This window comes from Cryptomeria japonica, chromosome 2 (assembly GCF_030272615.1).
Source record: "Cryptomeria japonica chromosome 2, Sugi_1.0, whole genome shotgun sequence".
Lineage (NCBI taxonomy): Eukaryota > Viridiplantae > Streptophyta > Pinopsida > Cupressales > Cupressaceae > Cryptomeria > Cryptomeria japonica.
The window spans coordinates 203,995,321-204,021,324 of record NC_081406.1 but is presented as its reverse complement, the minus strand read 5'-3'; the positions used below and the strand labels follow the sequence as shown (position 1 = coordinate 204,021,324).

At 34.9% G+C, this 26,004-nt stretch overlaps 1 protein-coding gene across 2 annotated transcripts in view; it reads left to right on the top strand.

Annotated features, from left to right (window-relative positions):
* Positions 1 to 26,004, top strand: part of LOC131034124 (uncharacterized) — a 144,898-nt gene that overhangs the window by 62,151 nt on the left and 56,743 nt on the right. For both annotated transcript variants that reach the window (XM_057965519.2, XM_057965520.2), the window contains exon 3: positions 13,191 to 13,833. In XM_057965519.2, the coding sequence (XP_057821502.1) occupies positions 13,237 to 13,833 (597 nt within the window). In that variant the 5' untranslated portion in view covers positions 13,191 to 13,236. The remainder of the gene's footprint in view (positions 1 to 13,190; positions 13,834 to 26,004) is intronic.

Genomic DNA, 26,004 nt, shown 5'->3' with positions numbered 1-26,004 from the left:
TATTGATTGTCTTAAAACTACTATGGAGGATTTTGATAACTTCAAGAAGGGTTATGAAGTCAAGATGGAAACTCTGGAAAATAAAAATGCTAAAATCAAAGAGTCCATCAAGATGGTTGTTAAAACTAGTCGCAGAGTGATTGGTTCCACTGTGGAAAGCTTTAAGAATGTGATTAGGAGCTTTGAAGAGCAGTTCCAGCTGAAGGAAGTGGTGGATATGGATGCCAATACTGAACAGGGTACTTCTTCGGGACCCAACAAAAGGACCAAAGGTACATTGAAGAGAAAGGTAGTTGGACCTCCTCTTGAATTTCAGAAATTCAAGAAGATCACTGAAACAACAATCGTGATTGAAAAAGAGATGGAATAGTCCATGAAGTTGTTGGACTAGGGCTATTGTTTTGGTGCTAGTTCTTTGCTAGCTTTTCTGTGTTTTGTGCTCTTTTCTTTCTCCTGTGTTGGTTTTTTGTTCTGTCTAGTCTTTGCCCCTTTGATGTAATGTTGTTTATTTATATGGGGCTGTTCAATTTTTGTGCTCATTGTTGGCTTAATTTCTTGTTAAGATTTCACTTAGCTTTGATATTGTTAAAGGGTTTTAGGTCCCTTCAAAACCTATTTTTTCCTTAATAAAAAACAATAAAAAAATATTATGAAGTCACACTACCACCTTGAGGAGTAACCTTCAAGTAAGGAATACACTCTAATTACATATATTCTAAGAACACTTTTAAATCAAGAAGTCATTACATTTTATAGACTCTTGACAAAGGAAACTAATAATAGCTATTACAAAATAGAATGGGTTAATAACATTAAAAAATATAGTGATGTCAGGTGCTAAAACAATCTCAAAATTCTTATCAATCATTAACTTGGTTAATTTAAAAATAATAATTTGAACATATACATGCATGATGTTGGAATAATTTAAATAGAGTATAATTCTATTTTAATATTTGCACAAGTTGATATTTTGACATAGGGATATGCAAACTCTCTCTCACAAACTCTAAAAAATAAATAGTTCTACTTAAAAAATGCCAAAAAATTAACTCAAAATATGTAAGAAAAGTATCATGTTTCTCATTCAAAAATTTATGAATTGATACAATAACATAGCATAAGTGAAATTGGATTGATTTGCATCTGTAATAACCCACTTTACTTAACCCAACAAAATTTGACCACTTTTTTTTTTGTTTACTTTAATCATTTGTGTTTGATTCAATTGCATACTTTGGGCATCCATCCATTAGGATTAGGCATTCATCCATCTGAGATGAGCATCTAACCATACGGGTTAGGCATCTGTCTATCTGGGGCAGGAGGTTTCATCTATCCAATTCAGGATAGGCATCTACCCATACGGAGTAGGCATCCATCTAATTAGGATAGGGGGGGTGCTCTAGCTAGAGACTTAGACTCATCGGGACCATTCAGGTCCTGAGCCACTCACTAAGTACTACACTCTTCTAATAGGAGTGCACCGAGGTCGTCGTCCTTAGGAGTAATTAAATAACATAATACAAGCTTGAATTCCACCTCAGAATTTGGCTTAAAGCCTCGGGAAGTCAAGCGAATCCATACGGGATTCCTTCCGAGTATGCATTGAATTACTTTTTCCTTTTTATAACACTTATCTTCCAAATTAGGATTCTACTCAATCCTTCTTCTAAACAAACCTAGACTGCACCCATGAATGCCTGAGTACTAGGGACAACTTTGTCCCAAGACTGCCTACATACCCGTTTCGGCACGGGATCAAGGCGTAAAGTATGTAGTTCTATTTTATACTCTATGGTTTGATGTAAACTGATTTGTGGGTATGCAACCCTTTTTAGGGTCAATGTCCCAGATAGTTTCTCTGCGGTTGCTACCCACAGTGGTAGCACTTAAACAAAGGCTCAAGATGGCCTATTGTTTGTGGCCTAAAACAACTACATCCTAACACCTATCATAAGTGTCACCCCAATTGTCAATCACCAATATCTCTTCAAGATTAAATCAATTTCATAAAAGCATTTCATTCAATCAACCCTATTAGGGGTTTACTATGGTTTAACTCAGCGGATGTAAAATCATTTAAGGATTATCTTATTAGATTATCGATCCAAGGGGGATTACCCGCCCCTTGGATTTTAACTTCCAAGTGTCCCTTATTATCCCCGATGATTTATAGGGACGATGCCATAGACGTCGTTGATGCAACTTTATTAGGCGTTAAGTGCATTAGTTCAACATGATGGCATTACCGTAAGCGTGACCCAGAGGCACTATATATATTGAACGCTGCTAGGTTTTGGTTTTCCAACTTCCTTTATTTAGTTTTCTTAACTAAGAAACTTATGAAAACATCATGCTTGAAAACAATTATGACTTGAACATGCATAATTAGACATTGCAAAACTCAATTAATTGAAACAACTACTTGATGAACTACGTGGAATAAAACCATAACTAAATTATTTAATATTCAAAACTTGAAATATAACTTACATAATAATGATAATTATGAAACTCGCATATTAATAATTAAACATGCAACTTACATGGAGATGATGAAGACGTCGATAAATGCAATTAATGTATAAGTACTTTGCATGATGCAAAAATAGTGTAACTTACATGCAAGATTAACCAATGATTTATTCCTACAATGGGAATAATTAATTATAGAGTCACCGGTTCCAAAATAGCAATTAGTTTAGACATAGACACATTTTGGATCAAATCATAATAATCTGACTTAATTGTTTTAAAAGAACCTAAAATTACCGACCAAGTAACCCAATAAATCTCAAATGGATCGAGAGATTCCAGTTATATACCTTAATTTAAAATTACAAATTTATTACACAATAATCCTAATTATTTATAAATTTTTCCTAAGTTTAATTTACTTTAAATTTAAGCTAAGACAATTATTAACAATTATACATTTTTCCTAAGTTTAATTTACTAACTTAAAATTTAACTAAAGCAATTATTAACAATTCTTTTTATTTGAAATTTGATATATAAAAAAACCTAAGTAAATCAAAAAAAGAAATCAAATTTTTTTTAAAAAGGTTAATGGGGAATTTAATGTGGGGGGGGGGGGGGGGGGGGGCGCCACAGGTCCCATCACCCCTACGGACCTGCATGTGCAGGCCCGCAGCGATGAGGGGACACCGCAGGCTCCTCCACTCCCCCTGCGACCACTGCCGTGACAGTGACCATAAGGGAAGTGGAGGGTACCACTTCCCCGACGGTTACAATAACCACCTCCCCCTACACGCCACCCGATACTCTTTCGAAATAAATTTCGAAGACCATGTTTTTGTTATATTATAATCACTTTGCAATATTTAATATATTCATTATCGTTTGAAATAAATTTAATATATATATATATATGGTTTACATTCCCAGATTATTTAATGGTATAAAAAAAAAGAGTATTTATGAAAATAAGAACTAATTTATTCACATGAATGAAATGAAATAAGAGATTTGCTTCAGAAATAAAATAGATAATCAAGTTATCACAGAGGTAGGTAATTGTTTTAAATTGATTTCACAATAATCAGGAAATTAATATTCACAGAGAGAGGGATTTATTTCTACATTCACAGAGAGGGATTTATTTAAAGAATGAGATTTACTTTCAAATTTCCATTCGAAGAGCCAGAGAAATGAATTCGAGAGAAGAATAATAAAGATTAAGATTCATATTATTTAATCACACAGAGAAGAGTTTTAATCTTAGAAAAAGAAATTTAAATAAGGGAAAATATGATTTTTGCACATATAAAAAAAAAAAACCTTTTGGGAAAAGCAAAAGCAAGATCATATATATATTTTTCTAAAGAAATTTAAATAATAATAAAGCTATCTTTTACATGCACTATATGAAAGTATTTTCATCATTATTTATCCCTAAATAAGAAGAAAAGGTTTACAATCTAATAAAAATTTCTTTATATAAAGGAAGATCTAGAAACTATATTTTTTTTGATAATACAAATTTCTCATATGACAAAGGAAGAGAACCTAGTTTATCGAAGCTCGAAGTTGAATCCTCTAGCTATCCTTTTTAGATCCTTCCTTGCAACTTGAGAGAAATATTCAAGAACAACTTAATAATCCTGCAATGAAAAATGAGACTACCAAGGAAGATCCTACTACTAAAAACTTGGGAAATTTTTCTTCAAAACAAAATCAACTCCCTTTTTTGAGAACTTGCATACAATATATAGAAAAAATCCCTTAATTCCACTATCTAGAGAAATTAATTAATAATGGGATTCTTTTCCAATATTGGACTCATGCAAATTGATTAAAAACCTAGTGGGGGAGTTACATGCAAGGCATTGAAGATTCCTCTAGAAGCTTCTAATTCCTCCTACAAAATGTGCCATAATTGGGAGTGGGAAAATAAATAAAAATAAAAATAATGCCATTTGAATTATATTCTCCAAGTGTGTGTGTGTGTGTGTGTCCATTTTTATTCTTTTATAACATTCATTCAATCATTTTTAATAGCTTAACAAAAAATATAATAGAATTGTATCAAATCAAAAAGTGATAAAGGAGGGTTGTGACATCCTCCGCCCCTTAATTTGTGCATCATCCCAATGCACTTATTGAATGCATCCAAAAGAGACTATAGTTCATGATTAGTTTAAAACAAAAAAGGAACAACTGTTGCATTTCCCTAGTATCTTCCCACATGGCATTCTTTTTATCATACTGGTTCCATGGTACTTTGCATTGATCAATCTCTCTGTTGCACAATTGGCATTGATGCCTCTCCAAGATTTTGAATGGCTCTATCATTATTCCTCCCATTTCCTAGACCTGTAAAGCATCCCAATTCAAAATGTGTTTCTCATCAAGTACATACTTTTTAAGAAGAGATACATGGAAGACATCATGGATTCGGCTCAACTGGGGAGGTAAGGCCAACCGATATGCAACTGGATTAATCCTTTCCAATATTTTAAAGGGTCCAACATAATAAGGTGCAAGCTTGGTCTTTTTCCCAAACCTTATGGAACTCTTGTGTGGCCTAACCCTTAGGAAGACTTTCTCTCCCCCCTCAAACTCCCTTGGTGTCCTATTCTTGTCTGCATAACTTTCTACCTATCTGAGGCTTCCTTCAATCTTTTCCTAATTTCCTTAGTTTTTCTTTCCATTTCCTTCAACATATCTGGTCCAACAATTACTCTATCTTCAAGACTATTCCAACTCAAAGGTGTTTGACATGGCCTACCATACAATGCTTCGAAAGATGTCATTCCCAAAGATGTTTGATATGCATTATTGTAAGCAAGCTCTACCAGAGGTAGGTAATCTTCCCATTTCTTCTATTGGTCCATGCAGTACACACGAAGTAGGTCTTCCAAAATCTAATTTGTCCTTTCTGTTTGATCGTCGGTTTTAGGATGGTATGCAGTGCTAAAATTTAGTTGAGTTCCCAGAGTTGTTTGAAGAGTTGTCCAAAACCTTGAAGTGAATCTAGCATCTCTATTTGATATGATTTTCTCTGGCATTCCATGCAACCTAAATATTTCCTTAACAAAGCGCTTAGCCAAGGTAGGTGCATCATCCGTCAGATTTCCCGGTATAAAGTGTGCCACCTTAGTGAGTTTGTCAATTACTACCATTATTGTATCATGCCTAGAAGGTGATATGGGCAACCCTTGCACAAAATCCATGCTAATAACTTGCCACTTGTGTTGAGGTACATCGTGTAACTGTAATAATCCAGCTGGATGCCTATGCTCCACCTTTACTCTTTGACACTCCAAACATTCAGCCACATACTTGACTATGTCATTCTTCATCCCTTGCCAAAAGTATAACTTCTTTAGATCTGCATAAAGTTTGTTAACTCCCGGGTGCCCTGAATAAGGGGCATTATGAGCCTCCAACAAGACTACTCCCCTTAAGTCTCCTGAATTAGGAATATAGATTCTGTTATTGAATCTAAGCAACCCATCTTCATCTAATGTATACCCTTCAACCTTAGGATTGGTTGGATCGTATTCTAAAGTCAATTTGACTTGCTCATACCATGGGTCATGTCCTTGCTCATCCATTACTTGCCTTTTGAAAGAAGTTTTGAATGTTGCTATAGTCATCAAGTGTCTCCTCCTATTTAAAGCATCTGCCACCCTATTTTCCTTCCCCTTAATATATTCAATTTCAAAATCATATTCACTTAGAAACTCTAACCACCTTCTTTGTCTAGCATTTAAGTGGGGTTGGGTAAAGATGTACTTTAGTCCTTGGTTATCTGACTTTAACTCAAAGGGCTTCCCTAGTAAGAAGTGTCTCCATTTCTGTAGGGCATGCACAATCACAGCTAACTCTAAGTTGTGGGGTGCATAATTAACTTCATAAGTCTTTATCTTCCTGGATTCGTAAGCTACTACCCCTTCATCTTGGACAAGTACTCCTCCTAAACCTTCGATAGAAGTGTCAGTTACGACTATGAAGTGTCCATTCGGATCTGGTACTTTTTAGAATGGGTGTTGAAGTTAGTTTTCCCTTCAAGATTTGGAATGCCTTATCACTTTGTTCCATCCACACAAACCTTTTCCCCTTCCTTTGTAATGAGGTGATGGGGTTTTCTATCTTAGAGAATCCTTCCACAAACCTCCTATAGTACCCTGCTAGTCCCATAAAGCTTCTTAGCTCTGAAACATTTTTAGGGATCCACCATTCTACTATTGCCTTTATCTTATCTGGAGCAACTGCTATTCCTTACTTTGATATTATATGCCCAAGGTAGTGAATCTTTTCCTCGAAGAAAGCAAATTTTGACAGTTTCCCATATAACTTATGTTCCCTCAACCTTTGCAAAACAATTTGTAGGTGTACTAAATGTTCCTCCTCATTCCTAGAGTAAATCAATATGTCATCTAGAAATACCAAAACAAATTTGTCCAAGTAGTCATGGAGTACACAATTCATTAGGTTCATAAATGCAACTAGGGCATTGGTTACACCAAAAGGAACTACTGTGAATTCATAATGCCCATATCTAGTCCTGAAAGTTGTCTTCAGAATGTCTTCCTCCTTAATTATGAGTTGATGGTATCCTGACTAGAGGTCTATCTTTGAGAAAACTGCTGCTCCTTTCATTTGGTCAAAAACATCCTCTATTTGAGGTAAGGGATACCTATTCTTTATTGTGACCTTGTACAACATCCTATAGTTGATGCATAGTCTTAAGGTTCCATCCTTCTTCTTAACGAATAAGACTGGCGCTCCCCATGGTGATACACTTGGCCTTATTAATCCCTTAGCTAAGAGTTCCTCTAATTGCATCTTGAGCTCTTGTAATTCAGTTGTGTTCATTCGGTAAGGTTCCCTTGACATTGGTTCAGCTCCCGGTAGTATGTCAATAGAAAAGTCAAACTTCCTTTTAGGAGGTAAGCCGGGTAATTCTTCTGGAAATACATCCTTGAATTCTTTTAAGAAAGGGGTATTTTCAAAGGTTGGGGTATTTTCCTCTTTTCCTTCATCAATTTCAACCATATAGATTTAGCCTCCTCTTCTTCTTTCCTTCTTTAATTGCATGGCTAATATGGTCTCTATACTATTGGGGTTAAACTTTCCTTGGATTTTGACCCTTTCTTCGGTTAGCAGGTTGATTATAGCCTCGACCCCATCTTCGTTATTCCCTGGGTTATGTTGATCCCCTTCATGGTCTTCCTCATGGTTTTCTTCATGGTTTTCTTCATGATTTTCCTCATGGTTAGCTTCCCTTTGTCTACTAGTGGTAGTATGTCTTCCATTACCCCTTCCTATTCCTCTTCCTCTTCCTCTTCCTCTAGCCATTCTAGGGTTTTACCTGAAAGTTAAATTATGTAGTTAGTTCTTGATTTAATCTCTACCTTTACAAAACATTCCCTTAGTTGTGTAAATTGAAGTGAGCACAAGGCCTAGATTTGAACCTTTGCTCTGATACCACATGTAATAACCCACTTTACTTAACCCAACAAAATTTGACCACTTTTTTTTTTGTTTACTCTAATCATTTGTGTTTGATTCAATTGCATACTCTAGGCATCCATCCATTAGGATTAGGCATTCATCCATCCAGGATGAGCATCTAACCATACGAGTTAGACATATGTCCATCCGAGGCAGGAGGTTTCATCTTTCCAATATGAGATAGGCATCTACCCATACGGGGTAGGCATCCATCCAATAAGGATAGGGGGGTGCTCTAGCCAGAGACTTAGACTCATCGGGACCATTCGGGTCCTGATCCACTCACTAAGTACTACACTCTTCTAATAGGAGTGCACCGAAGTTGCCATCCTTAGGAGTAATTAAATAACATAATACAAGCTTGAATTCCGCCTCGGAATTTGGCTTAAAGCCTCCGGAAGTCAAGTGAATCCATATGGGATTCCTTCCAAGTATGCATTGAATTACTTTTTCCTTTTTATTACACTTATCTTCCAAATTAGGATTCTACTCAATCCTTCTTCTTACCAAACCTAGACCCCACCCACGAATGCCTGAGTACTAGGGACAACTCCATCCCAAGACTGCCTACATACCCATTTCGGCACGGGATCAAGGCGTAAAGTATGTAGTTCTATTTTCTACTCTATGGTTTGATGTAAACTGATATGTGGGTACGCAACCCTTTCTAGGGTCAATGTCCCAGACAGTTTCTCTGCGGTTGCTACCCACAGTGGTAGCACTTAAACAAAGGCTCAAGATGGCCTATTGTTTGTGGCCTAAAACAACTACATCTTGATACCTATCATAAGCGTCACCCTTGACCCAATTGTCAATCGCTAATATCTCTTCAAGATTAAATCAATTTCATAAAAGCATTTCATTCAATCAACCTTATCAGGGGTTTACTATGGTTTAACTCAGTGGATGTAAAATCATTTAAGGATTATCTTATTAGATTATCGATCCAAGGGGGATTACCCGCCCCTTGTATTTTAACTTCCAAGTGTCCCTTATTACTCCCCGACAATTTATAGGGACGATACCATAGATGTCATTGATGCAACATTATTAGGTGTTAAGTGCAGTAGTTCAACAAGACGGCATTACCCGTAAGCGTGACCCAGAGACACTGTATATACCGAACGCTGCTAGGTTTTGGTTTTCCAACTTCCTTTATTTAGTTTTCTTAACTAAGAAACTTATGAAAACATCATGCTTGAAAACAATTATGACTTGAACATGCATAATTAGACATTGCGAAGCTCAATTAATTGAAACAACTACTTGATGAACTACGTGGAATAATACCATAACTAAATTATTTAATATTCAAAACTTGAAATATAACTAACATAATAATGATAATTATGAAACTTGCATATTAATAATTAAACACGTAACTTACATGGAGATGATGAAGACGTCGATAAATGCAATTAATGTATATGTACTTTGCATGATGCAAAAATAGTGTAACTTACATGCAAGATTAACCAATGATTTATTCTTACCACGAGAATAATTAATTATAGAGTCATCGGTTCCAAAATAGCAATTAGTTTAGACATAGACAAATTTTGGATCAAATCATAATAATATGACTTAATTGTTTTAAAAGAACCTAAAATTACCGACCAAGTAACCCAATAAATCTCAAATGGATCGAGAGATTCCAGTTATATACCTTAATTTAAAATTACAAATTTATTACACAATAATCCTAATTATTTATAAATTTTTCCTAAGTTTAATTTACTTAAAATTTAAGCTAAGGCAATTATTAACAATTATAATTTTTTCCTAAGTTTAATTTACTAACTTAAAATTTAACTAAAGCAACTATTAACAATTCTTTTTATTTGAATTTTGATATATAAAAAAAACTAAGTAAATAAAAAAAAGAAATCAAATTTTTTTTAAAAGGTTAATGGGGAATTTAATGGGGGGCGGTGGGGGCCATGGGTCCCATCACCCCTGTGGACCTGCATGTACAGGCCCACAGGGGTGAGGGGACACCACGGGCCCCTCCACTCCCCTTGTGGCCACTGTCGTGACAGTGACCGTAGGGGAAGTGGAGGGTACCACTTCCCCGGCGGTTACAATAACCGCCTCCCCCTGCACGCCGCCTGATACTCTTTCGAAATAAATTTCGAAGACCATGTTTTTGTTATATTATAATCACTTTGCAATATTTAATATATTCATTATCGTTTGAAATATATATATATATATATATATATATATATATATATGGTTTACATTCCCAGATTATTTAATGGTATATAAAAAAAAAAGTATTTATGAAAATAAGAACAAGAATTTATTCACGGGAATGAAATGAAATAGAGAGATTTGCTTCAGAAATAAAATAGATAATCAAGTTATCACAGAGGTAGGTAATTGTTTTAAATTGATTACACAGTAATCAGGAAATTAATATTCACAGAGAGAGGGTTTATTTCTACATTCACAAAGAGGGATTTATTTCTACATTCACAGATAGGGATTTATTTAAAGATTGAGATTTACTTTCAGATTTCCATTCGAAGAGCCTGAGAAATAAATTCGAGAGAAGAATAATAAAGATGAAGATTCATATCATTTAATCACACAGAGAAGAGTTTTAATCTCAAAAAAAGAAATTTAAAATAAGGGAAAATATGATTTTTGCACATATCAAAAAAAAAAAAAACTTTTGGGAAAAGCAAAAGCAAGATCATATATATATATATATATTTCTAAAGAAATTTAAATAATAATAAAGTTATCTTTTACATGCACTATATGAAAGTATTTTCATCATTATTTATTCCTAAATAAGAAGAAAAGATTTACAATCTAATAAAAATTTCTTTATATAAAGGAAGATCTGGAAACTATATTTTTTTTGATAATATAAATTTCTCATATGACAAAAGAAGAGAACCTGGTTTATCGAAGCTCAAAGTTGAATCCTCTAGCTATCCTTTTTAGATCCTTCCTTGCAACTTGAGAGAAATCATCAAGAACAACTTAACAATCCTGCAACGAAAATGAGACTACCAAGGAAGATCCTACTACTAAAAACTTGGGAAATTTTTCTTCAAAACAAAATCAACTCCCTTTTTTGAGAACTTGCATACAATATATAGAAATAATCCCTTAATTCCACTATCTAGAGAAATTAATTAAGAATGGGATTATTTTCCAATATTGGACTCATGCACATTGATTAAAAACCTAGTGGGGGAGTTATATGCAAGGCATTGAAGATTCCTCTAGAAGCTTCTAATTCCTCCTACAACATGTGCCATAATTGGGAGTGGGAAAATAAATAAAAATAAAAATAATGTCGTTTGAATTATATTCTCCAAGTGTGTGTGTCCATTTTTATTCTTTTATAACATTTATTCAATCATTTTTAATAGCTTAACCAAAAATATAATGGAATTGTATCAAATCTAAAAGTGATAAAGGAGGGTTGTAACAATATCCATATGCATTGATGAAAAACATTACCAAACTAATAATAAACTGATATAAAATAGCAAACAATAACCAACAAGAGCTACCGAAAAATCTCTCCTTGAATTTGATCATCTTCTTTGTAAACTTGCTTCTCCTCCCAAAATTCTTCAAAAGTCCTCCTCTAAAATAAACAATGAAAAATTTCAAACAATTTGCTACAACCATATCATCACTTTACAAATTACATTAAATGCCATTACATGCCTTATCAACTCCAAAATGGGATTAAATGACATTACCTTATTACCTTACCTTACTACAATATTTAATAAATAACCCAAGGAAATTGACACAAGCGTCGTAATCATTACTAGACTATATCAATTGAATGTCCTTGTTGAAAAGTATCAAACATTACTACAACTAGTAGGTTTAAACTTTCTGAATATGCCTCTAAATCTTGTGAATTTGGACCTTTGGAAAATATATAAAGTTACATTAACCTATATTAAAATAAAATTATTTTTGGAGAAAATAAAATAAAAATTATTATGGCGTGGATATATATGTATATGTATATGTATATATATGGATATATATGTATATAAACATATATATTCATACATACATACATACATACATACATACATACATATACATACATATACATATGTATACATATACATGTATATATATGTATATGTATGTATATGTATGTATGTATGTATGTATGTATGTATATCCATACACACACACATGTGTATATATATATATATATATAAATATGTATATGTATATGTTTATATATATATACATACAGACACATATATATATACACATATATACATATATATCTACATCTATACATATATACATATATATCTACATCTATACATATATATGTATATATATAAATATGTGTGTACATATATATATGTGTGTGTGTGTGTGTGTATACACGCACACATATATATATACACACACATATACATACATATATATACATATATACATATATACATATATAGACACATGTATAGATATTTAAAATATATACACATGTATCCATACACACACATATATATACATACATACATGTGTGTGTGTGTGTGTGTGTGTGTGTGAGTGATATGTGTGTATATATATGTATATATCTATGCATATGTATATGTATATATTTGTATATATATTTTTTAAATATCTAGAATTTTTGTTATTTCATGATTAATGAATTCTTCTTGAATTATTATTTGAATTATTTCATTTTTAAAATTTTAATGAAAAATGCATGATTAGATAATAGATACATTTTAAATGTATTTATTTTTGTTTGCTATTATGACTCGGAATTTCAGAATATTTATATTACATTCTTTCATTTATTTTGATATTACTTACCAAGCGTGCAAGATAGTTATTCAAAATAAATTAACACCATCTAAATAAAAAAATCATCATTTGATTTCATATTACATGCAAACCTCTCTTTTTAAAAACTATGAAATAAAAGTATGTTATTTCATTCCTAATAATGTATATTGATGAATTGTGATTATAATTTTTGTGTTTGGAATTTTGGTGAAAAAGAATGTTAGTTCAAATAATATATAGATATTAGATGTTTATTGTTTTTGTTTCTTTTATGATTCTATGTTTTACAACATTTATATTAAATATTAGAAATATCTAGTTTGAATTTCAATCACTTAAGATATACACCATTTCTCATTCAAAATACATATAATTAACACATTTTTCTTTTTTGGATGGTGCAGTTTTAGTGGTGTTCAAAATACCATTAGCTAGATCCTCAATCTAGCAATGATGGAAGATGATACTATCATTGAAATGACAACACACTCAAATTCAAAATTATGCACAAGTTTCCAACATGACAATAGTAATTTCCATGGGATTGGGTCAATAAGAATTTCACATGATGTGGCAACAAGGGTGATAGAGGAAATCAATGAAGATGAGAGAGCAGCACAGGCTGGTGATAGTGGAAGACGATCACTATATGGTAGTGAAAGACGATCACTCTATGGGTCAATAAGCCTTTCACGTGATGTGGCAGCAAGGGTGATAGAGGAAATTGATGAAGATGAGAGAGTGGCACAAATTGGTGATAGTGGAAGACGATCACTATATGGTAGTGAAAGACGATCATTGTATGGTAGTGAAAGACATGAAATTAATGGGAATACAATTGATGTGGGATTGAGAGGTATGGAAGTGATACCAGGTGATGATCTCATTTGTTCTTACCCACGTGGAGATCCTACATGGATTGCAACTTCACCCGTGTCACCATTTTCTTCTGATATTATTGCATCACCTATGTCAGACAACCTTTTATTAGTATCAGAAGGAAGATATATGGACAAAACCCAACATCATCAACATCCACCAAAACAGGTTAGTTTATAAGTACTCATCCAATGTGATATATTTCATATTAATTTTTCCAGTTTATCTTATTTTAGTGATGTGTTCATAATGTATATATGTTTCATGCAAAATAATATATGTATGCATTATGATATAATGGGACTATATTAGATCTATCATTTAAGATATTGAATAATCTTGAAATCCTTATCAACCACACTAGAAGTTTCTTAAGAATAATAATATCCTTTTGTTTAGTGTAAAATTATAAAAATAACTACCACCACATGTTGTAATGTGTTATCTAAGTGTTTAAGAATACCATTCTAAATTAATTTAGTGTATTATTAGCCCCTTTATGTTATAAACAATAATTTCATGCAATGCATATTCTACCCTACCCTTATCTTTTTAATCGTAAAATGAGGTTTCTATTAGACCCCGAACCATGAAACAAAAAGGATTTAAAAACACTTCAAAGGATAAAGCCTATAAAATAAATCACTTAAGAGAAATACAATAGAACAAAACTTAAAAATTAATGGTTCATAATAAAAAATAGCAAGAAACCCCTCTAAGATAGAGTTGTATGGTTCCCTATACTAACTAATGGTTCAGGCTAAATGGATCAGCTTGCAACTTAGGGATGATATCACCCTATATTAAGAAAACATCAACAAACATAAGCTACATCAAATTATCAACTAGGTTCATAAACTTGATATAGAGCCAATACTATGTTCACGCTACGAGATTATTAGGTTGTGTTGTAGTCTAAGAATAAAGTAACTTCCAATCTTAGTGAAAAGAAGATATAGTTATACTAAATTCTAATTTTACTGTCATAATGAAATAATAATCACAATTGACAATAATTCCAAAAAATAGTAAAGACTGAATAGAAAATTGTTGCTAAACTATTCACACAATTCATATTAACTAGTTATTATGGGAATGATGAAGTATGAATCTGCATAAGTAATTAACAAACTAAATTATAGAAATGAATAGCTGAGTGAAGTTACTAGGGTTGGGAAAGGGCACATTGACTTGACGTTGCCTACCAAGAATTCTCTCATATCCTCATTCATAAATATGGTCAAATATATAAATTGTATATTAAAAAAAATAAAGGAAGATTACATAATGGTTGAGCTGTAGATCGTCTTCTACATTTCATTTATAAACTTTAATTTACTCTAATAAATTTAATTTAATTTGTCATTCATTCCTAATATATGGAAAGAGGATAAATTAATGAAGGTACACACCATAAAGCAGAGTCCTAATAGGGTTCCATATCCATCATAAATGGGACTTAACAACTAAGATGAGAATGCAATGAAATTGAATTCCCACCAGAGAGATGGGACCCTTGCCCCATTTGAAAATAGGGCCCAACAGAGAGGGACCAAGATGTGGGCGCTTGGTCTAGGACCAAGGCATGGGTGCTTTGTTCCTTCTCCGGAATGGGACCTCAATTAAGCCCTAGGGAGAAGGAAACTCCTCTAGGAAGTTCATCAGTGGGTGTACATGGCATCAGAACTAGAGATTGGGTACAAAATAAACCTAGATAGGAGATGAGGATAGGACATGCTAAATTATGGGGACAAACATGAGGTGTAAATTGGCCCAATGACAATTTACAACAATACAGTATGAAAACCAAACATCTCATTCCATGCCTTCCTCAAGATCCTACCACATATGCATCTCATTGAGATACCCTCTAATGCATACCCACATTACTATCCATGTTTTTGTGTTTATCAAGCAACATTGCACAAAATATCTAAGTAGTATTACATAAATTATGTACTAAAAAATTAAATGCATGTGCAATGCCCATAAAACATAGAATTGTTCCTAGGAATTCCTATTCTAAAGTGGTATGCACATCCTAAGATGCATTATAGTTAAAAAATAATATTTCACTATTACGCTAGTTGTACAACATGCCTTTCCAAACACCATATGTAATATGTAGTCCACCAAGCATGTATTGGCAATATTTAAGAATGAATGTGGTAATGATAGACAAATCTCAACATACTTATACCATATGCTCTCTTAGCCTATTTGAATAATATAGAAACATATTATTTTATTACATTGTGTGCTTCAATAAGATGTTAGAGAATATGAACACTAAAACTAAGTGTTGCCCTATAATGCTCAATAACAATCTAAAATAGAGTTATGTTTGTAAGGTAATTAGAATCTCTTTAAGGTTGGATGAGAATTTATAATATGAGTAGATCGTTTGTTATTAACCACAAGGTAAAATGTGCAACTACAATGAAATGGAATAGGAATTAAATGACGTGTAGATGGTGATTAAAATACTATTCAAAACTTATAAACAAAAAATAAAATAAAATAAAATATTTTTTGGGTGTTGCAAGATTACTCTTACACCCTAGGATACTCTTGCAACAATTAATTTTTAGTAGCCATTTACTAACTTTCCTATAACCATGAAACATTACAACATTTTGGATTCAAGTTATTTCTCTACCATTTCAATAGACACTAAGGTATCCATGCTTCATCTATATCTTCTAATAGTTTCCCCTTTATTTCCATAATGTATAATATGCTCTTTCTTAACTATGCTTCTCTATCCTTCTTAACTACTCTTAAGTAAAACATTATACAACATCAATTTCTCTCAATGATCTACTGATTAGCAGGTTTTCAAACTTAACTTTAAACCACCAGAAGCATACACATGAAACTGAAATGCAGAAATGTAAAACAATCAACCACAAAATCATAACACCTGATTTTTATGTGGAAAACCAATTGGGAAAAACTACAGTGGGATTTGAACCCACAATATTATTCCACTATGGCCAAGAGAAAAACAATATTACAAAATGAGGAATGCACAAACATTCAGGCACACTGCCTAGAACTCACTACTCAAATACAATAAGGGCTACAACCCCAGAAGGCTCACTGCCTTACTAATTGATTACAATGATGAATTACAACAAAATGAACTCCAAAATAACATCTACAATTCTTGGATGAGTTTCAGTTAAGTGCTAAATATACCGAATGGATCACCTCTATTGCTATGCTTGGTTTTTCCCTATTCACTATCTCAGTCAGCTACGAGATCAAGAATGCACATGTGAATCTGCACCAAAATTGATTCTCGATCACCACTCGCTCCTATACAATCATACCATAAACCAAAAAGATCATCTACACCAAACTTATATACTAGCAATCACAAAATAGATCATTTACCATTTCAGCCTACTAATGTAACATGTAGTCACATGTCGGCTTGACCGGATCACCAAAACAATAGTAAAATGATGTTTCAATGTCGGCCCAATCAATCCAAACATGATACAATGCACCACAATCACTAGAAAGCTTCCAGACCCAAAACTGCTTTGGTCATCTTGAAATACTGGTTAACAAGCTACCAGTTGGCATCGGCTTCTGGTCAAGAAGAATTGTGGTTACCGGATCGAATCTCCAAGAAGAGTTGCCATCAATGGCAACCCTAAATCAATAATGAACCATCAGAAGCCACCAGATGAGTGTCAATTGCCAACAATCTCCCCCTTTGGCATTGATGGAAACACTCATGAAAAATGGCTAAGTGTTGAGTATTATACACTGGATCAAAAGAATTAAAGAATTTCTAAGGCTCCCCCTTAGACAAATAATTCCACTCTTCTATACTGTATATTTTTCATCGTTTCTCTCCTCCTTTGACAACAATGCCAAATTTGGGGTGTTGCCCAAAACTTATATACAGAGATACTTGCCAGATATATTCTACAAATACTTGAAGATGTCAGCAAAACTGGTCCTCCAGGATCCTAGGTGAGTGTCTCATCCGCTCTTCAAGTTATCCAAAACAATAATAAATGCACTAAATATAGTGGCATGAATCTCTACTTCCTTCAGATCAGATGACACAGGTTATGCCATAGCCTTCATGCAATCTACCTTATTGCTCAACATGGTGTCCAATCGAGGGGCAATTAAGTTCTGGAGTTCACCTACTCTCCTCAAAATCTTATCCTTCTTCACATTAAGCTTTGAGCTCTGATCACTTAGAACCAATATTTGTCCTTCCACACTACTGGTTGGAGTGATATTTTTCCCTGGAAAACACTTATTTGCTTGTCTATATCTATAGTGAATTTAGGCAAAATTAGACAAGACTTATACAATTTTCCACCTTTTGTCAAGGTATCTGAGATAACCTGCAAACCTTTAATTATTCTCACCCTATCATCCTCAATCATCTTCAGGAATGTCTACATCCTAACATCCTTAAATCTATCCAAAATTCTCTTAGTAGCAGACTTCTCTAAAGAATCAAAACTGGTATTCACATTGTTAACCAATTGCAACAATTTACCAGAGGGGTTGGCATTGGAATCTAACTATACATTTGGAGCCACCTTCTACAAAACATCAACCAACATCAAAATGAGCTTCTTAACTTCAGATTCATACTTCACCAGATCCTGGCTAGCCTAAGATTGAATAATAGTTGTGAGCATCTGTCCAAGGTTGATAGGACCATCAAGATTGTTAGTGATTTGAGGTGGGCTCATAGTAACAAGAGGAGTGACAATTATTAGATCAACTACTCCTTTGCCTTTGTCTGACTCTGTAACCTTTTCCTCTACACTCTCAACTTCCTTTTTCTCTGCCTCATCCCCTTTATCTTTTTCACCGGTGTTGCTACTTGGTTCAGTATCATTCTTTTGGATCTCAGGGGCTGCTAAGTTGTCCATCACTAGAGGATTATCACCAGTCTCAGCATCAAGTGTGGTCTTATCTTGATCTTCTGAATGTCCCTCAGTCCGAGTTTCACCCTTCTGACCACCAGAAACACCTTGCTTTTCTTTCAGCTAAGAAGAATCGAATGCATCTTTATACAAAGGATCATTCACAATTATCTTTCTCCATATGTCTTATGTCTCTTTCCTCACCTCTTCCACCTTCTCAATCATTATCCTATTTACCCTGTTCTTGCTCCTAAACTCTTTCTTGTTGGCCTCCTCAATGAGTCTTTTGATTTTATCATGGGTGATACAGGTACAAATATTTATTAGTTCTCTTTCTTTCATCTCCTTATTAGCTCTGCTGGCAGATAGTCTCCTTGCATCAATAAGGTTGTATAGGTCCTTAGGAATGCTCTTCTCCAGCTCAATCAATGTTTTGCTAAAATTGTGCAAGTATAATACAACTGCTTCTTCCACTTTTCTCTGATCAAGTTCTTTCAGATTTTCATAACATACTCCAAGATTCTTCATATTACCATCTACAATTATCTCATCAATTAACTCTTCTGTTGACAATGAAGGAGAAGATGCAGATTTACCTTGCTTGACATTGGAATTAGGTTGTGTTTTAACCTTTCTTTCCTTTTGAGGTCTTCCGGCAAGGGCAAGATCAGATTTTGCTTTCTTGCTTTGCTGGGTTCCACCAGACTACGACTTCCTCACCACTTTAGCAAATTCACCTTTCTTCTTCGCCTTGCCTACTTCTTCCTCAAATTTTGTCTCAGAGGCCACCAAAGACATAATAATATAAGTCCTCTTGGGCTTCTCCTTTTTATTCAACACACCTTTCCTTGATGGGCTAGGTCCTGAAGATGATACTACCGAAGCAGGGGTAGACTTGGTCTCTTTTGGTTTGACCTTGGAGGGAACTAGATCAACCTTGGGCTTCTTGGTTTCCTCTTTGGACTCCTTCTAAGAATGTTTTTCTCTTTCCTACTTCACCTCCTCCTGGGTGAACCCCATCTTCATTGCTACTTCCTCAACCATCTTTGTAACTTTTCTTTTCCTAGTAGGTGCAGTGAATTGTCTATGCAATTAAGGTCTTTCCCCTTGAATGTTCTGAATCTCCCTTCTTTAGGATCCACCGGCTAACTCAAAAGGTGTTGATAATATGCCTCGAGAGTGACAGAGTCAAATTCATACCCCATGGGAATGATCCACACTGTCCTAGGCTCCACCGCTTCGATTTGACATTGATCTTTATCTACCATGAAGCAAATGGTTTGCTCATACTTCTCCACAATATCCTTAGGGATCCTCTGTTTGTTTTTCATTGCAACTTGGAAGGATTTTAAGTATCCCCAGAGAGTAGATATTATCATTGTAGCATCACCTATTCCCCACAATCCCTCTTTAATTTGCATAGCCACTGATCTATCATAGGCCCATTGGACCTTTCATTTTACATTGGGTATCTCATTCAAGAAATATAAGGCCAAGCAAATAAGAAGAGTTCCATATTTGAAAGTGCGCTTCTTAGCTTGCTTGATCTTCTTCAAATTACTTATCAACTCATTTAGGAGGACTGTACACAGGTCATGCCTCATGTCATTCTTCAACATCTGATATGCAAAGTAAATGGCAGTCTCAGAGACGGAGTTGTGTTTACTAGACTGGTAAACTTTGTATCTAACCACCATAGATGCAAAATTCATATCATGCTCCAAGAATGTTGTTTGTGGTTATTTCTCTGTTGTCAAACTTGGAACCAGTAGTGGCTATCACCGTGTTATTCAACGCCTTTTTCAGACCAGGTACTTCACCAGTTTCATTGAGGCATGTCACAGTTCAAATTGCCTGTTTGGTAATCTTGTGAGGCCTATCAAGCCATATGAACTCATCATGAACTTGACTGAGAATGTATTGGATCCACTCTACGTCATCAAACAACAAAAAATGGATGAACTGCGAAAAACCCTTGTCCTGAATAACTTTGTATTCTAGTTTGAGATTTCCCAAACTATCTGCCAAGTGCTTGTTATACAGGTTCAACATGTCTGCATTACCAAGCTCTTCGAGATCACAATGGATGTATGCCCTAATATCTTCATTGTGAAGCACGCCATAGGGTACCAAATAAAGTACTTATTTCATATCATCTTCAATCGACTTGAAAGGGTGTTTCTTGAAAATTGGTATGGCCCTATCCTTAATCTCCACGACCAATGGGGTAGCAATACCAGAAGAAAAAGCCATTTCGAACTTAGGTTTTGCATAAATAGATAGTTTGAATAGATAAATACCTTGATTTGCAATCGAGCACTGAAATTCACTTCAAAATCACTAAAATCATTTTTGAGATCGCCAAATCGCTTCGCTCTGCTTTTCTACAATATTCACTTGATCGCATTGTGACAAATGAAGTTGTGAAATGTCTTTTTATCTTTTGAAAACCTAATATTCCATTGCAATAAATGCTATAGTCGGCTACCATGATTTTCACAGTCGCTTATCAGAGCACCAATTCTTCTCTGAAACTTCCGGATAACATTTGCACATATGATTTAATCCTTCTGCAACCTTCCAGAATCAATTGCAAATCACCAAAGAAGGGGTTCTTAGAATTTGCATGAAAAGTTCCCCCTAAGGCATAAAGCCCTAGTTACCGGATGAAGATCCTGCACCAGATTTGGGTGCAGATCCATTGTCTGGTTTAGATTCATCTTTTCTGACCCACATCTTCTCATGCTTGTCTCTGATCTCTTCTACCTTTGCCTTTCCCTTCTCATTTATTTTTTTGTTGTCTACCAGAGCACTGTTCTTGCTTCTACAGTACTTGGCAATGTGACCGGTTTTGTTGCATGCACAAAAAACAACATTTCTCTGCATAGGTTTGAAGTGCATTTGATTTGGTCTCATCTTGCACTGGTTAGAGATATGTCCAAACATCCCACAAGTATAACACTTCTTGTTTTGGAAGTTATTTACTACTGCTTTGCACATATTTGACTTATGACCAAAATTATTGCATATGAAACACTAACCAGTAAAGGTAGGAACATTATTCATGTTGTTCATTCCATTATTCATCCTACTTCTCCATTGATTCACCATATGACCATATTTATTGCAAGTAAAGCATCTACCATTAAATTTATGAGCATTAGGTTGTCTTACCATAGGATTCTTTCTCTTCTTTTGATTGGGTTTTGTATTTCCTTATCTAGGTCCGAAGGAGTCACCTTTGTCAAATCCAAGCCCTCACATGTCCTTTCCATGTCTTTGACTTTCCAACATCTCATCAAGCCTTGCTGAGCTAACTTTGAATTTGTCTTTGTAGTCATTAGCAGTAGCAATTTCATCTCTTAAAGAAGTAATTTGTCTTTCAAGTTCTTGACCATTATTCCTTGACTATGTCAACTCAAGCTTCAATTGATTATTCTCATAGGTAAGCCAAAAGCACTCACCAGCTCTTTCCTTCAATGATTATTTGAGATTATCTTCATTTTTCTTTTGGTCCTCAATCTCCTTAGTCAACCTCATCATAATGGATTGCATCTCATTCTTCAAGGCAACATTCTCTCTCTCAAGCTTGTCACATTCATCAACTTTACCTTGATTTTCCATGATTTGATCTTCTTTCTCCTTCAGCTTGTCCATCAATTACTTCCTCTTATCTCTTGAAGTGCTCACTCGATCCTTCAAGTCATTAATGAAATCATGAACAACATTTAGTTTTTTCTTTAAAGAATTGATCTCATTTCTTGTTGCATCAAGATCCTCAAGTGTCACACTGAGCTGTCTCTAAAAAATGGAATCCATTGATTCATTCTCTTGGACCTTCCTCAAGCGGTTAAGCTTCCTCAAAGGAACTAGGATCTGATACCAATTGTTGGAATCGGGTTTCAATGAGAGGGGGGTGAATCAGTCATCTACCGATTAGTAGGCTTTCAAACTTAACTTTAAACCACCAGAAACATACACATAAAACAATCAACCACAAAATCATAATACCGGATTTTTACGTGGAAACCCAAATGGGAAAAACTATGGTGGGATTTGAACCCACAGTATTATTCCACTATGGCTAGTAGCAAAACAATATTACACTCCCTAGAGCTCACTGCTTATATACAATAAGGGATGCAAACCCGCAAGGCTCACTGCCTTACTGATTGATTACAATGATGAATTATAGCAAAATGAACTCCAAAATAACATCTGCAATGCTTGGATGAGTTCCGATTAAGTGCTAAATATATTGACTGGATCACCTCTACTATTCTGCTTGGTTCCGTCCTATTTGTTATCTCAGTTAGCTACCAAATCAAGAATGCGCACATGAAACTACACCAAAATTGATTGTCGATCACCACTCGCTTGCATACAATCATACCATACACCAAAAAGATCATCTACACCAAACGTATATACCAGCAATCACAAAATATATCATTTACCATGTCGATCTGCTAGTGTAACGTGTAGCTACATGTTGGCTTGACCAGATCACCAAAGATAAATGCAAATCACCAAAACAATAGTAAAATGTTGTTTCAATGTCAGGCCAATCAATCCAAACATGATATAGTGCACCACAATCATCGGAAAGCTTTTGGACCCAAAACTACTTTGTTCATCCTAAAATATCAGTTAACAAGCTATCGGTTGACATCTGCTTCTGATTAAGAAGAATTGTTGTTACCGGATCGAATCTCCAAGAAGAGTTGCCATCAATGACATCCCTAAACCAATAATGAACCATCAAAAGCCACTAGATGAGTGTCAATTGCCAAAACTTTATTTGTCGTATGAACTTGAAAGACCTTGTATGCATGGTTCGTAAACTAGTATTCATCACTAGATTAATCTTGAAGCTATGACCATTCCTTGAATTTGTATGATCTCAATTAGTTTCCAATGTTGTATAGTTCTCAATATGTTATCCAAATCATTATCACCCTAATCCTTTTATTCATTTTTCTCATTGTCATGTTCTTCTATCTAATTTGTTCGATCTCTTCTTCTATTGACCATTTTATCCTATGATTAATTCACAATGGAACAGGTGCATAAAATTTTCCTATGGAGTTATCACTAGTTCACTTTGAACAACTAGGCTTTAATATAAATTAATGTAATTATGGATACAAGGTCTAGTTAAAGATAGTTTATTCATGCCACCCAAACACATTAATAGAAAATCAACACAAGACTATACAGAAGAAGTTGAATTGTTAGAAATAAAAATAAGAAAATTGATGGCTATAAACTAATATTAATGCTATAAAGCAATAGGATCCTATAAGGTACAAGAGTACATACCATAAAATGTATGCCACTTAATTAGAATATTTGAAACTTGTGCATAAAAATACATAATTAAAATAAATAACTCTAGAAAAGTTAAGCTATTACACATAAATCTAACAAAAGAATAATTTTTAGATGCACCAAGGTTGTTGCAATCCTAGTATGTTCTCGTATAAAATATAAACAATGTTTTCCCATGTATGCATTTATGTCACATAATTTACTATTTTCGTTGCCTTGTCAAATCTAGTAAGATGTCACTCTAGGCCATTGAGACAACTAGGTTGTATTATACATTTAGATTAATTCTTTATGAGATCTAAGTGGTTACATATTTATGATACATTACAATCTAAAACTTATTTAAACCTTAACTTGTTATGGTAGAATCACCATGGTCAACCATTGTGTCTAATAGAACCTAAATTATTTTCTTAATTATAAATTAAAATTAAAAAAAATACATAATATTTAACCTTATTAAACCAAACTGTAATTTTGTAATTATTTATTAATACAAACCTTATGCATAGCTATCAACAAACTCATTATATTAGGTCACATTTTCATTAATAAATATTAGGTCACATTTTCATTAACAATTATTATTTCCCGCTCTGTAATTTTCGTTAGCAATTTTTTCCCGCTCTGCATTTTTTTGAATTTCCTTCTATGCCTGTCATTTCTATTGGGGAGGGCTAGTCCTCCCTGGACCCTGACCCCCCTCAGTTGACCTGGAGATTTGTCTAGATTTGGCTCTTGTGCTGCATGCCCAAGGAGATGGGTGGACTCCCTTTGTTGTTGCTTGCAACGAGATCCCGCACGAGGACCCTTGCCACATGAAGCTTCCTCTAGTGGCCCCTAACTTGGATTCCCCCAAAAAGGACCCCAAGACTCAGGAGGTGGGTCCTTTTCCTAGGGAAACTCAAGTGAACTCTTGGAAAGGTGCCCTTGTTGGTAACTCCAAGCCATAAATTCCGACATTGCTGCCAAAAGTCACTAATGGTGAGGAGGGCCCCGAAATTTGCCTCCTAGACAGTATCATGAATAATATTGCTTCCTCCCTTCACCTTTGCCTGGTAGGAATATTCCTAGCCTTTAGACCCATTATAGATATGGTCAGAAGATGGGCGTGCTCTAGATGGAAAACCAAAGGTAGTGTCTCGGTCTCTGCCATGCCTGATAGACTCTTCCTTTTTAGATTTACTGCAGAAGAAGACTTCATTTATATTATGTCTGGTTCGTGGTCTTATGGTAAGCATTGCCTTACTCTCTCCAAGTGGAAGTTGGGATTTGACCCAAGTGCGGACCTCCTTAGACTAGCGTCGGTTTGGATCAGACTCCCAGGCCTCCCCCTAGAATTTTGGGATGATACCATTTTTAGGTGGATTGGTAACTCGTTTGGCCAGTTTGTTGCTATCGACAATGTGACAATGCAAAAGTCCAAACTTGTGTATGCTCGCCTTTGTGTGAATGTGGTTGTTAACATCCCACTCCCTAATTTCATTGCCCTTAAATCCAAATGGGGTAAATAGACACAGACAATTGTCTATGAGAACTCTTCCCTGTATTGTCAAAGATGTGGTAAACATGGCCATGTTATTACGGATTGCCCGACCCCACAACCTCCAGAGGAAAAGCTGAAGGAGAAGCTATCATCCCTGGGTATTGTTATTGGGGAGACAACTGAGAATGGTAACCCCCCTAACCCCTTGGCCTCTAACAACACTGTGGGTCAGACCGAGCACCTAATAGAAAAGATGGGCCCTCAAGATACCTCTGAGGAGGGTTACCCATTCTTAACATGATAGCTACCCCTGACTCCAAGAAGGCTCCTACCCCCTCGAGGAGATGCTTGGGGCCGGAGCTAGAAGAAGGAGAGATCCCCCAAGCAAAGATTGATCAAGAAGGTCTCAATGTGGAGGTGACTATCATGGAGAAGAAAGGGCTCATTACCTCCACTCCGCCAGCAATCATGAATCTGCTACCCAACCCAATGGGAAGTTGTGGGAGGAATATCTAGAGGACTTGTGTTGGGGCCTCGCCTACCACTGGGCTTGGTCTGGACCTGACCTCCTCCTCATCTGCTACAAGATCCTCTAGGGATATCACTACTCTA